We start from the raw sequence: 12,607 nt of genomic DNA, 5'->3' as shown, positions 1-12,607 counted from the left end.
CATGCCCGCTTTACCCTGCTATGCTGGCGCTCTTGACGGTTCGCATCGTGCACTGAGATATGCCGCTGCAAGGTATCTCTGCCATTGGCAAAGACGGTTAGTAGGCTTCCAAGCCTAGATGTCAGCAACAGGATGGCTCACTTCCGCGAGAATGCGCGCCGGCAGTGGGAGCAGGAAAAGGGCTGCTGGCCCAGATGTCGCATCCTGTGCCTCAGAAGGTGCTCGGCACGGCGAAAAGTTGCGCTGCATTCGCTACAGGCGTGGCTAGCCATGTTGGAGCGTTAACGCCTCGCAGAGGACCACCCAGCCAGTAGCAGTTGAGGCGAGGTGTAGTCAAGATTTGGAAGTGCCCCAAGGACGGCGGCGAGGACAGTCGTAAAGGGTGATCGTTGTAGATGGTGCATGGTGTAACCTAGAGTGCAAGGACTATGGAGCTTTTGGAGCGGGCCGGCTCGGAGTAAGAAGTAAAAGCGAAATCCGGAGAAAATGAAGCCCCATATCAACCATCACTCATGCTTTGTCGCGAGCGCCCCGACCCTCAAATGGATAATATTGCCACCACGCATATTGAGACACGTTTACCCATGAGTCGAGCTCAAAGCCAACCCTGCGAGACCGGCCGTCCGCTGACGGCAACATGGAGTTTCGGCCCCGATGATGTGACTCCTACAGCACAGTGCTGTGCTCAAGATTGTTGACAGGGCTCGATTTGCAGGTAAGAATCAACCTTGATCGAGACAAAAGCTCAAGCCCAAGGTGGCTTTGTTTGTGACCGCCGCCGTTCAGGTACCAGCGACCCGAGCGGGGTGACCCCACTCGGGGACTCAATGGAGTTTTGGTAAGCTGAAGGATAAATCCTTCAATGCCGAATGCACCTGGTGGTTGTAAGCGAAGTTGCGACAGCCGAGCTCTGGCAATTTTTTTCTCTGCCGTGGACATTTTATGATTGCCAATACATAATGCAAGAATGGCATATATCGCTGCAGTTGAATTTACCCTGGAAGAATAAACACCACTACTCAGACTCACAGGACCCTACAGTACCAACATGAGAATGCTAGCTCTAAGACACGGGTTGTTATAGATCACAATAAATTTATGCAAACGCAGGCCTGAGATCAGAGATTTCTACTTCTACCATTAATGAAAATGTGGAGGCATGGCTAATCTTATTACATTTTCTAGTATATCTATTGCGCTCATTCAGTCCTGTAAGAGCTGTACAAAATGGAAAACAAATAAGATTTCCGCTCAATCTAATTATAACCACCTGTCTAAACAATTGGCAAGACGACATAACTTTCGTAGTCCTTGCCAATATGGATGTTATTCATTCCACACAGCTTTCTCTCATCCCTTGGCAATCATCAGTTCATGAATTATCCCAAAAGGTGGTTCTAGATGGGGATACTAACCTGTCAATTAGGTCGTGGCAGACAAAGAGATCTACGCCTGCAGGGTCCTTGGGCGAAATCTCAAGCACCAGATGTTCACCTTTTTCTACGACCACGTTTGTAGGCCAAAGCTCAATCTGCAGATCGTATACCTCGCCGTTTCTCACCTCTTTCTTGTCAGACCTTTTGTGACTTGGCACCGGTACTGGAAGGTGGAAACTGTCGGGGTATGGGTTTGGGTCGATGGTGCGATGTGAAGCGCGAAGCCAGCCAAACACTACAGGTGTAGGGCTTCCTAGGCTAGAGCTGTACGAAGACTCATTCCCTTGTGCGTTGATCTTTCGAAGAGCAACATAAACGTCAAGGTCTGGCTCGCTTTCGCCTTTATGATCGGTCAAGGAGACAGCAAGACGGACATGCCCGTGCCCTGTTACTTCATACTCCTCTTCGGCCACTGGAGTAATGAATTGAATACCTTCCCCACTGCATCGGAAATTAGTGAAAGTGTCTATACGAGTGTCTGTAATTGACTTACGCTGGTGCTTGGTAAGAGAAGGTAGCCTCAACAGAGGGTTTCTCTTTTGATAGCATCTTGTTAGCAGTAAGATAATGTTTCTCATAATTTGTGCGGGCGAGCGGCCACTCCTTTTCGTCACGGAACTTGAATTCCAGTTCACCTTGCATGCTACCTGGTGATTGTGTGCCGCGGCGAACTGCAAACGCGACGGGGGCCTGTTTGCCGGTCTTCCAGCCGTCATAGTCGTCCCCCTTGAGAAAGCAGTCAAGGAATGACTTTTGATACGTAATATATGGTTCAAAGTAGTAAGGCAGATCATGGCGCCCAGTGTGTATACGCAGGAATTTGTACTGAGAACTCGCTCGCATATAGCCCAAGACATTACCTCGGAGATGCAAACCAATTCCGCCCTACATATATTATTAGCCAAGAAAGTGCGACAAGCAGTACGCTTCACCTTACCCAATTGCCTGCACTGAGCAGTGGAACCTGAATGCTAGAGTAGTTTTCACCAACCATGTGATCTTTGTACCATTCGTCATCGATCCATTCATTTTCAAGGAGGAACTTTGGAAACCTCTGGTGCAATTCTTCCAACTCGGAGTCACCGAGCTTGCCTTCGGGTGACGTTGGGCCCCAGTTACCATTGGACCTGTTCCGGTTGCCATAGTGGTTTCGCATAATCTGCCTGAGATACCAGACATCCATGAACTGCAATTGAGATTAGCATCAACAAGGCCAACGGAAATCTCGGACATCGCATACACTATGATAGATACCGCCATGGCGGCCTCCCTCCCGGTAATAGTCACCCAAGCCCTCCCAAGGCACCATGCATGCGAGACCTCGGGGTTGGCGTGCTGCCGTTGGCCACTTGAGTTAAATGTTAGCATAAAGTGACGGGTTAGCTCTTAAAGGACCAACCTGGTTAAGGGCCAAGTAGGATATTCCTGTCAGACCAATCTTGCCAATTGACCATGGCTGGTCTGCAGCCCACTCGATGGCTTTGGCGTAATCTATACTGGCATGAGAAAGTGTAATTTCATGCTAACGCTTGAGGAGACCAATTAGGAACGCTTACCATCCCAATTTTGGGTGCTGAACGGCCTCGACGCGCCACTGGAGGCACCTGAACCTCGGTGATCCATTATAACAACTGCGTAGCCGTGAGGGCACCACCAGCTCGGCGCAGGTGCCTCCCACGACAAATGATTGCTCTTCATGGTCTCAGGAAGATCTGCTGCAAATCTTTTATACACTTCGTTGTCGATAAAAGGCCTAAGGCAGTCATGTTAGAGATATGACGAGGTCAATGATACGAGCACTACATACACATCTTTTCCGTAAGGGGTTGCCGTCATGAGAACAGGGAACTTAGGCCCCCCTGAGCGAGGAAGAAAGACATTTAGGCGTATGCGATCACCGTCACCAACCTCAAACTCCTCGTTAATATGGGCAATGTAGCGATCATCACTCTCGTCAACAGTTGTAATAGCCCCAAGTGGCTTGTAGTTGTCTTTGTAATCCATGGTAAGTACAATAGAAGTGGTTGATGATCAGGATATCTTGTTTTGCCGGCGCTGTATACTACCTTCTGGATCATCGAGGGTCATTATCGGGGACGCTCATGCGGTCTTATATCGAACGCCGTAGAGCTCGTGGATCTAGTAGAACAATCCTTGGGCTTTGTAACACGTCGAACCGTGTAATACACAACACTCCAGCTAGTGGAACTCAACCACAGAAGCCGACTATACAAACTCACTCGGGTAATGCCGTGCGGAGGTGGGGTCTCCGAAGGTCGTCCTGTAGTATCCGGCTAGCAACAGGGGCTGTTGTAATTCGCCTTACTTTTTAGTAGAGATAATCAAGAAGAAACTATGCTGGCCCTGACCAAAATTGGCGCTGCCCACCCCTGGCTTCTACCTATGTTTCGGTTGTACATAGGCAAGACCACAAATTTTTGCAAAGCGGCATAACTAGACTTCTGAGGGGCCTTTTGCTTGTACGACAACTGGTGATAACTATTGGTGCCCTCTTTTTACTCTTTACGTTGGGTAGCCAAGTAGCGTCTCGGCAAAAGTCTATCCTGCATGTCATGGTCTCTATCTTCAGCAATTCAGCCATTTAAGAGGCGTTCGTACATATAAGCTTGCTTAAGTCGAAAATCCTACTTAGATAACTATAGAAGAAATAAGGGTATCACGGGAGGCTACCCCGCTCGGGAGCGCTTCGCGTCTTTGCAAGCAAGGATTACCATAAGAGACACCCCACTTGGTCCTCTAAACGACACTTGAGCGTTCTGTCGTCTTTTATTCAGAGTAAGAACAATCTGTTGAATAAGCGCATTGTCTACGCTAGGCGTTACAGCTACCCGTAAGGCCATTATCTGTGATAGGATCATTGCCGAGCTGTAAGTTTAACCCGAGCTCTTGCGTTTTTCCCCTTTGTCATTTTGCTGAATTAGGAAGTGGGACACGCGGATGACGGCTAGAGCTGAAGCGTCGTGTTAGAGTTGCCGTGTTTGTTGATTGGTGTAAAGGGAATCTTGGCTTTGCATCTCCATCCATGTTTACACTCGGGAAAAACCCAATGTCGCTAGTATATAGAGTTTGTCTCTTGACTCATTGCGACAATGCTTAGATATCGCACAAACTTCCTGCTGACTGATAACAGTATTTAAAATAATCTACCGTACTATATTAACTACCTATATAATGCATTACTCAACTATATAATGCATCAATCCACCAAATTTAGCGCTAAGAGATAAGTCAATAAGGACACAGTGTTATTGCCAGTTCTTTCCGATCCTAACTTTGGAGCTATCCTTAAGAGCATAGTGCTTACATGTGATGTATATATGCAAGCACTTCCTTAATAAAATTTACAAAGGAACTGATATTCGCAAATACTTGACAATACACAAACAAAACCTATCGCTAATCCGCCTCAATGCTAGATGCAACAGCCTGGCTATAAGCTTGGTTCCGAAATAATGCCGTCCAGCGTTTACCAGAAGCTAGATAGTTCTCTGCGCGAAATTCGACTATTATCACCTGCATCGCTGGAAAATGGAACTACATGGAAGCTGACGACGTTCGCACTCGAGACTTCTCCCCCATTCACAGCGTTATCATATCTCTGGGGAAATGCCGCTGAAAAAGTCGACATTGAAGTTAATAGTCAACTTTTTCCAGTCACCTCGAGTCTTGCATTAGCCCTTAGACATATAACATGTCATTGGCGACAACAATTCCCGTGCCGACCAATAGTGGAATTTCGTCTCTGGGCAGACGCTTTATGTATCAATCAGAACGATGTCAAAGAACGGGAAGAACAAGTGAAGCTGATGGCTACCCTTTATTCCACGGCGGAAATTGTAATGAGCTCCCTTGGCCCATCAACTGAGGCAATGAAGGTGACCTTTGATACTCTTCATCTTGTGCATAGCGAGGTGAGGAACCTCGATGAAAATTGCACGATTGAGACCAGCTTGAATTGGATGCAAAAGCACTCGGTGCTAATTGAGGCCGATGTGGGACTACCGGATGACCAGTTTGACGCTAACAAGTCTTGGAGACTTCTCCGAGAGTTTTTATACATGCCATACTGGCGTCGCGCATGGGTTGTTCAGGAATTGGTTTTGGCAAAAAGTCTTCTGTTTTTTTCGGAATCACATACTCTCGATCCCGGTGCTTTGTTCGCCACCCTTCAGTGGTTCCAAGGAACAAAACAAATTGCAAAAGACAAAGTCGTTAGACGTCCTCATTGGCTTATTCCCTCGGTCTGGAACTTCCTCACGTACGACAATCTATTGGGATGGAAGGCTATTCTGCGGATTTATTCCGCGAGGACTCAAGACCACAACAGTCGTTCCTCCAGGCTTGTCCTTTCATGTGCGGGGAGCGATCTTCAGGCCACAGATCCAAGGGATCTCATATACGGTACCATGGGGCTGACCAAGATGGGATTCGACCCGGATTATTCCACTAATTCGTCTTTGGGTATACTGTATGCGAAATTCATGGCTTGGTGGTTAGATGAAGTAACAGCTCTGCAGACTGAGGACTCCGACTGGACTTTCAATCACCTGGATTTGCTGGGTGAGGCTGGGATTGGACAAGTCGATGATAACGACGAAAATATAGCGTTAGCCCGCAGCCTCCCGTCATGGATCCCAAACTTCCCCCTCCATGGAAAGATCTATACTCCACATATTTTAATATCACCGAAAACTGCGCATGCAAGGGTTTTCCCAGAAGATACACCTCTACCGCAAGTCAAAAACCTGAGCCTCTTTGTTCCGGCGATCATTCTAGATAACATTGTGGAAGTTGATAAAGTCAAGTTTATCAAAGAGAAACATGGCTTGTTGGAGTTTGTTGTTTCATATTTGTCAAGGCATGTGTTGCATCCGAGCGGACATCCTGCGTTACAAAGTGTTTTTCGCACTTTCATGAAGGATATACTACTCGATGCTAATCCAGAGGATCAGCACGTCATGATACGCTTTTTTGGGTTTGTCCGCGCTATGATTCACGGGCCTGAAACAGGCGTGGTGAATCTGGAACCGGAGGAAGCATTGCAAAGCTTGGGCTTTTCAACAGCGTCTCCATATCAATTTGCGGAATCGGTAAAGAAAGTTTATCTTCCTAGCCTGAGTGTAGAGACACTGATATGGGTAGAGGGCTGGCTTTCTTTGCTGCTTCAACCAGCTTGGGATGGTAAGTGGTCCAGCCCAGCTGTACTTGATCTTTGTCTTCGTGTTGTTCTGGAGATCAGAGAGCTCAATTATACCAGCATTGCTGAAACCTCGAAAGGCTACTTGTGCATTGTTCCCATTGGGACTGACACGGCCGATCAGGTTTGCTTGATGTACAAGAATGATAGCGCTTCTGTAATCAGGGACAAATGCGGGTACTGGGAGCATGTAGGGCGCTGCTATAGCTTTGGATTATCTGAATTTCGTACCCAAGAGTTTACTAGTAGTATATCAAAATATGAAATCCTAGAGCTGGTGTAATAACTAGATAATAATACAAGGAATTCTATAATAAACTATATATATTTATCCCTTAGAAATCCCTATTACCCTATAGTAATAACCTAGGATCTATGGAACAAATTATTATACAAGTGCTTCTTGTACTATTATACTATTTATTCAAACTTTGGTCTAGAATATACCTTGGTTCTTAACTGCTCCAGAAGATTGCTTAAAAGTAGTAATAGTTGTAGTACTCGAAGTTACTGTAGTAGTCTTAGAGCTGGTAATAGTTGCAATCTTAGAGCTAGCAGCTACAGTAGTCTTCGACTTGGCAGTAGTAGTTACAGGCTCAAAGACATTAATTCTGCCCTTACTACCGCAAATCTCTTGCTTGTTCCCACTGCATGGACTGTTGCACTCCGTCTGGTTCCAGGTCGTCTGTCCGCCGACAAAGCTACCACACCAGCGCTGGTTGCCTTGCTTCACATCAGCGTACAGAACAGTACCGTTGGAAGCCTTCCAGCACTGGTCCTCACACGTCTCAATCTGGAGCGCAGCGTCGTTGCTGCTCACTTGTTTTTCCAAAACAGGATACTTGGCATCATCATCTGTATAGCATCCCAGGGCGTTCCAAGAAGTGGGAGACGGCACATGCGTAGATGAGGAGGAGGTGGTAGTTGTTTTTGCCTTGGTGGTAGTATGTGTTGAAGTATAACTGGCCCATTTCTCCTCAGTAAGAATGCAGTACGATTGGTAATTCCACGGCTTGCAGTCTACGCCAACAGAAGGGTTCCACTTGTGGAAATCTTCAGGAGAGATTCCAAGCATGGAGCGGATAGACTCGCAAGTATCTGAGCCAGCATTGTTGAACCATTCCCTGCAGGTAGAAATGGTGTTTGGATCCCATTGAAGCTCAGGATGAGGGCTTGCGGCAGTCAAGGTGATGCCCCAGCTAAGAGCTAGAGCAACGCCAGACTTCATCGTAAAGAAGAGCGAGTAGTTTCACTGTTGAACTATGCTTGTGAAGTTGTGAGGGAAACAAGGGTAAAGGATATCAGAGAAACACTGAAGAATGGAAAGGAAGAAAGACGGAGGTGATCAAGGCAGGACTATTATGGCTGAGTCAAACTCAACTGGACTCTCCTTGGTCGGCAAGAAAATTCTTCGACACGAAGAAGCTCAGCTGTCAAAGCCCGAGGAGTAGAGGTGGCCGAGGCCCTACCGATACAAGGTTACATTGCCGAGAAATAAGTTAAAAAAGAAACATTTCCTTTAACCTTGTCAGAGCCGACCGAGCATCCACTTGTCCACTCTGTGCGACTTACAGAGCAAAGAACATATCACGATCTCGGCGAGCTTCCGTTGAGACATTTTGCGACCGTGACTACTATGTACAACTACTACCTAGGTACCTAATTGGGTTAAGTGTCAACTTGAGCTCTTACAAATTTTCTCTCAGACCAAGAGTCAGCTACTGCACATGCTGTTGGTCGTGAAGTTTACAGCGGTGGCAAGCCTTGTGCAACTTGCGAACCGTTACGGAGCACCACCTGAATGCAGCTACTGGCAGCGCTGGCGGAGCTTGTGGGACGCGCTTATAGCATCAAGATCCATCGCGCCGATGCCCCTGGAGGATCTTTGCTATGCCGCCTTACGGGGCTCGGATGCCCTAGGTGCCAATCTGCGATTAGGCTAGGGCGCTTGTGGCACATGGCGGCTGCTTGGCGCAACATCAGGACCCTAATTATAGGCCCCTGCCAACGCAGCTAGTATGCACTGAGCATGGATGTACTCGTTATAATATTGGCCTAGGGACCGGACCGACCCAGAGCCTCTCATCAACACTGGACCTAAACATCGTCAACAACATTGAACATAACTCATATGGGCCCTGGCTAGACTGACTTACATACCAACCAACAACGCAAGAAGCATTGCCACATCGGTTTCCGCGGGCTCTCGGACTCGCGGGCCCCTTTTGATCGGACCGAACTCACGGCAAATGTTACTCTTTGCAACAAGCTGTTGGCCGTAACTTCAATAGAGCCATTTGCGGGACGACCTGGATTAGAAATCGATTCTTCGATAATGGCTACCACCTTTCATCACTTCCCGCGTCTCCCCTCTGAGCTCCGCACTCGGATTTGGAACCTAGCAGCTCGTCCGCGTCTCGTCCACATCAGCATAACACCGACGGTTATGAAGCCATGGAAGCGTACTGGGGACTATGACTTTGCTTCGCCAACGTCGCCCCCTGCTCTCATGCATGTGTGTCAGGAGTCCCGTCAATGTGCTCCATATCAGAAAGCATTCTTCACAACCTTGCCTGATGAATCCGAAGCCCGGTATATCTGGGTCAACTTTGAACAAGACATGATCTGCGTGGAGGATGATAACTTGGACCGACTTTCGCCACACGACGCTGAGATTCGGCGGCTTAGGTTCACGATACCGACTGGGGACCGCGGGGATTTAGTGTTTGAGGTCTTTGGCCGCTCCAGCAATGTCATTCTGGAGAGCTTTACGTCGCTGCGGGAGCTGCAGCTGGCTATAGCAGAATCTTTTTTGGCTTGGGGGTCAACGTGGACTGGCCCTGGATACGGAGAGTGTCCCCGGGAAAATGTCAGGTTCCTTGACCTCAATACGGGGCTCTTGTTGACTGGTCCTCAGCTGGAGATGGCATATGATTGGTCTTGGCAGCAAGGGGGGAAGAGTATTGGATATGGACAGCTTTGACGATGACCACCATTTTATGCTTCGCAACTACACTGGTTTAGATTTATCTGAGCTTGCAGATATAGATTGAGCGACGCTTGTCATTATTAAACAAGTGAGAGCAGTCATCTTTGTCGTCCTACATTTGCTTCACCGATATAAATAGCTGTCTTCTATTAGCGCCAAGAGATCCCAATTGATTACAATAAACAAACAGGCATGAAAAGCCTTAGACTATGTCTCTTAACTATCTGCATTCTGGGTTCCTTCTTTGTCCTTTTCCGTAGGCCACTCTCAGATACACCCGTTGGCCTTGTTCTCAGCTATTTCAAAAGACTGCATAACCACTCGGTGGTCGCGAGCTGTTTTTTCTTTTGAATAGAAGTCCTCCCTCACATGATCTGTAACCACTGAAATTTCCAGCTCGCTGTACTCCCCGCCAGCAATTGCCCCCGACATGGTCTGTTCCCAGTCAACCGTCTGCCATGCCTTTGAAGGATCAGCCGGGTTGTGGCCCAAAGAACCGACGCTATCCTTCACTACATCAATCCCTAGCGGATTCAGCCTCTTTTCCGCTGCATCAATGAGATATGGGCCGTGATCGCCCACTCTGGCTGTTTTGATCTGGGTGGTAGTTTGAGCGAAGCGCTGAAACAATTTTTTGTTGTCTCCCGTGTTTTTGCCAGCTTTTGCGGCTTTCTCTACCACCTTTCCAACCTTGTCGATGCTAGCATTGTAATTCTCATTACCTTGATAGATCATCCTGTATCCTGGCCAATCGGGGACCTTGGGCTTAGGCTGAGACAAGAAGTGAGCGTACACCTTCTTCGCAGTCTCTTCGGGGTCGGGATCTGTGCTGTTGATATCCTCAAGGGTGCCATGTTCGTCTGAAGCAAACATATCTTTTTTTCCCGCAACCACCAAGGAAGTTGAGAAGGTCACTGAAGTTGCATCTTTAATTGGGCATAGAACCTTCGCATTCTATTCACCATTCTTGCCCAGTCTTCTTGTTGAGTCTGCATTTAGTTGTTGAAGGGTCCCAAGATTTGCATTTTCTCCCAAGTGTTCGCTGAGCTGGTTCGTTCAGTTCATCGATTTGGTAGGCATAGAACAGCCACACACGGTCCAGTGCACCGGCGAAACCACCGGCCAAGACCTTTGTAGCGAGGAGGAGTAAGCCGATCAAAAGACTGGCTTGCATGATGAATAACTTTTGATAAGAGGTCGACCACTTTGTGATGTGTGAAAGTTGCAAATGAGTGAGTTTGGAGAGAAGATGAGCGGAGGAAGAATTCGGTGTAGTTTCAATGAGCAGACTTAGAAGATAACACCATAACACATGTACCTACTTCTCTTCGTACCGAGCTGAATCATCAACGGATATCACCGGATGTGATCCGACCTTCACTATCCACCTCTTGTTAATTTCACGCTCGTGCATACCCGCTATTATTGAATCCGCTTCTTGGACAGGGAACGGAAACAAGGGCCAGGGTCCAGATGCAGGGGTCCGCTGGTGGGGGGGAGTTTTTGCACATGCAAACAATCATGCTTAAAGAGAAGCTTTAATGTAATACTAACTGACCTTGTGTAATTAGTAGAATCCTGCTGTATTAGCATTGTGACAAACTGTACACTAGATAGTTAGTATAGGGTAGATTCCCAAGGGATAAACCTAGTAAATAATTCTAGGTTTATGTTAGCAGAGCAGTTAGGAAACCTAATAGGTAATGCAAGTAATAGTAAATAAATATTACTAAAGTATAAGTAATATAAAGTATATTATAATCTTAATTTTATATTAATAACTAGCTATTATACTCTAGGGCCCCGACTCATTAAGGTAGGGTTAGGTTCCTTATAGTAGCCTTTTTTTTCTTCCCACTTCTACCTTTGGAGGCAAATTAGTCCCACTTTCGCTTCTAAATATAGTAACCCCACTTCTATCTCTAGAGGTAGACTAACTTTACTACTAAATATAAACTAACTTCACTTCTACCTCCAAAGGTAGATTAATTAATTCCATCTCTGCTTTTAAATATAACTAACTTCTGCCTCTAGAGGTAGACTATTCCTTTATAAATAAATATATATAAAATCTATTACTACTGCCACTTAGGGTAAACTATTAACCTTTATAAGTATATACTAATAATCCTTTTTTGCCTCTAGGAGTAAATTTATATTACCTCTGCTATTAGGTATAAATAGACTTACTTCTGCCTTTAGAGGTAGACTATTAACTTCTGCAGCTTACTATAGCTTAGTGTAAATTAATTCCCTTTTTATGCCCTAGAGGTAGGTTATTTCCATCTTGCTTTTAAATATAAATTAGATCTACTTTTACCTTTACTCCTGGATGTAATTACTACTTTTATATTTATCTTTTAGTATAGAATAACTTTACTGCTTTCTTAGTATATAAATAAGAGCTATTTAAAGAAAAGGAATTAGATATAGAATCTTACTATTAAGTAAATTAAAATTGCAGTAACACTAAAGCTACTTTCCTATAGTAGTATAAAGCAATTATTATTTAACACTTATTCCACTATATTAAAATTACTAAAAAAGTAGCAGTAGATATTATTAGGTATAATAAGTCTAAGTAATAAAGCTATTTAAGGTTCTAATCTAGGAAGAGATATTATAATTAAGGAATTGCTATCTGCTTAAACTCTAGCTAGCGCGCACTTGCTTATAGTTGTAAAGCTTCCCTTAGATATCTTATTTATATAATAAAGAAAGAGAAAGAACTAGCTAATAAATAAGGGCTATGTAAATAGTTTATACTAAAGCTTTATTAATAAGGGTATAAGTTAGTAAGATAAGGGAAATTTTATAAAGATTATATATAGTGCCTAGGCTGTTACTACTATTAAAGTATATTTTTACTAGAGCTAGGGCTAGACGGAGAATATAGTAGGGAGCTTGGAATATAATAAAGTAAATAATTAGCTATATTTAACCCCTGAACCACTTGACTTCTAG

At 45.5% G+C, this 12,607-nt stretch overlaps 6 protein-coding genes across 6 annotated transcripts; 2 read left to right on the top strand and 4 right to left on the bottom strand.

Annotated features, from left to right (window-relative positions):
• Positions 1-1,274: 1,274 nt before the first annotated feature.
• Positions 1,275-3,440, bottom strand: TrAtP1_009163 (uncharacterized protein; the record flags this gene model as incomplete). Its single annotated transcript, XM_066114186.1, has 8 exons — positions 1,275-1,356; positions 1,416-1,877; positions 1,930-2,321; positions 2,374-2,622; positions 2,677-2,784; positions 2,836-2,927; positions 2,993-3,189; positions 3,244-3,440. 8 exons carry the CDS (start codon positions 3,438-3,440, stop codon positions 1,275-1,277), a joined length of 1,779 nt encoding a protein of 592 aa, XP_065970280.1.
• Positions 3,441-4,795: 1,355 nt separating this feature from the next.
• TrAtP1_009162 (uncharacterized protein) lies at positions 4,796-6,956 on the top strand. Its single transcript, XM_066114185.1, has 2 exons — positions 4,796-6,315; positions 6,410-6,956. The coding sequence occupies exons 1-2, from the start codon at positions 4,874-4,876 to the stop codon at positions 6,417-6,419; spliced, it is 1,452 nt and encodes a 483-aa protein (XP_065970279.1). The 5' UTR covers positions 4,796-4,873; the 3' UTR covers positions 6,420-6,956.
• A 132-nt stretch (positions 6,957-7,088) lies between these two features.
• On the bottom strand, positions 7,089-8,255 carry TrAtP1_009161 (uncharacterized protein). Its single transcript, XM_066114184.1, has 2 exons — positions 8,227-8,255; positions 7,089-8,171 (listed from the first exon to the last, which is right to left on the bottom strand). The coding sequence occupies exon 2, from the start codon at positions 7,880-7,882 to the stop codon at positions 7,091-7,093; it is 792 nt and encodes a 263-aa protein (XP_065970278.1). The 5' UTR covers positions 7,883-8,171; positions 8,227-8,255; the 3' UTR covers positions 7,089-7,090.
• A 734-nt stretch (positions 8,256-8,989) lies between these two features.
• TrAtP1_009160 (uncharacterized protein) lies at positions 8,990-9,637 on the top strand (the record flags this gene model as incomplete). Its single annotated transcript, XM_014093478.2, has 1 exon — positions 8,990-9,637. One exon carries the CDS (start codon positions 8,990-8,992, stop codon positions 9,635-9,637), a length of 648 nt encoding a protein of 215 aa, XP_013948953.2.
• Positions 9,638-9,910: 273 nt separating this feature from the next.
• On the bottom strand, positions 9,911-10,516 carry TrAtP1_009159 (uncharacterized protein; the record flags this gene model as incomplete). Its single annotated transcript, XM_066114183.1, has 1 exon — positions 9,911-10,516. The coding sequence occupies one exon, from the start codon at positions 10,514-10,516 to the stop codon at positions 9,911-9,913; it is 606 nt and encodes a 201-aa protein (XP_065970277.1).
• Positions 10,517-10,601: 85 nt separating this feature from the next.
• On the bottom strand, positions 10,602-10,817 carry TrAtP1_009158 (uncharacterized protein; the record flags this gene model as incomplete). Its single annotated transcript, XM_014093477.2, has 1 exon — positions 10,602-10,817. The coding sequence occupies one exon, from the start codon at positions 10,815-10,817 to the stop codon at positions 10,602-10,604; it is 216 nt and encodes a 71-aa protein (XP_013948952.2).
• Positions 10,818-12,607: the final 1,790 nt, after the last annotated feature.

The sequence above is a fragment of the Trichoderma atroviride genome, chromosome 5, assembly GCF_020647795.1.
Source record: "Trichoderma atroviride chromosome 5, complete sequence".
NCBI classification, from domain to species: domain Eukaryota; kingdom Fungi; phylum Ascomycota; class Sordariomycetes; order Hypocreales; family Hypocreaceae; genus Trichoderma; species Trichoderma atroviride.
The sequence above is the reverse complement of the archived record's forward strand: the minus strand, read 5'-3'. Positions and strand labels throughout refer to the sequence as shown.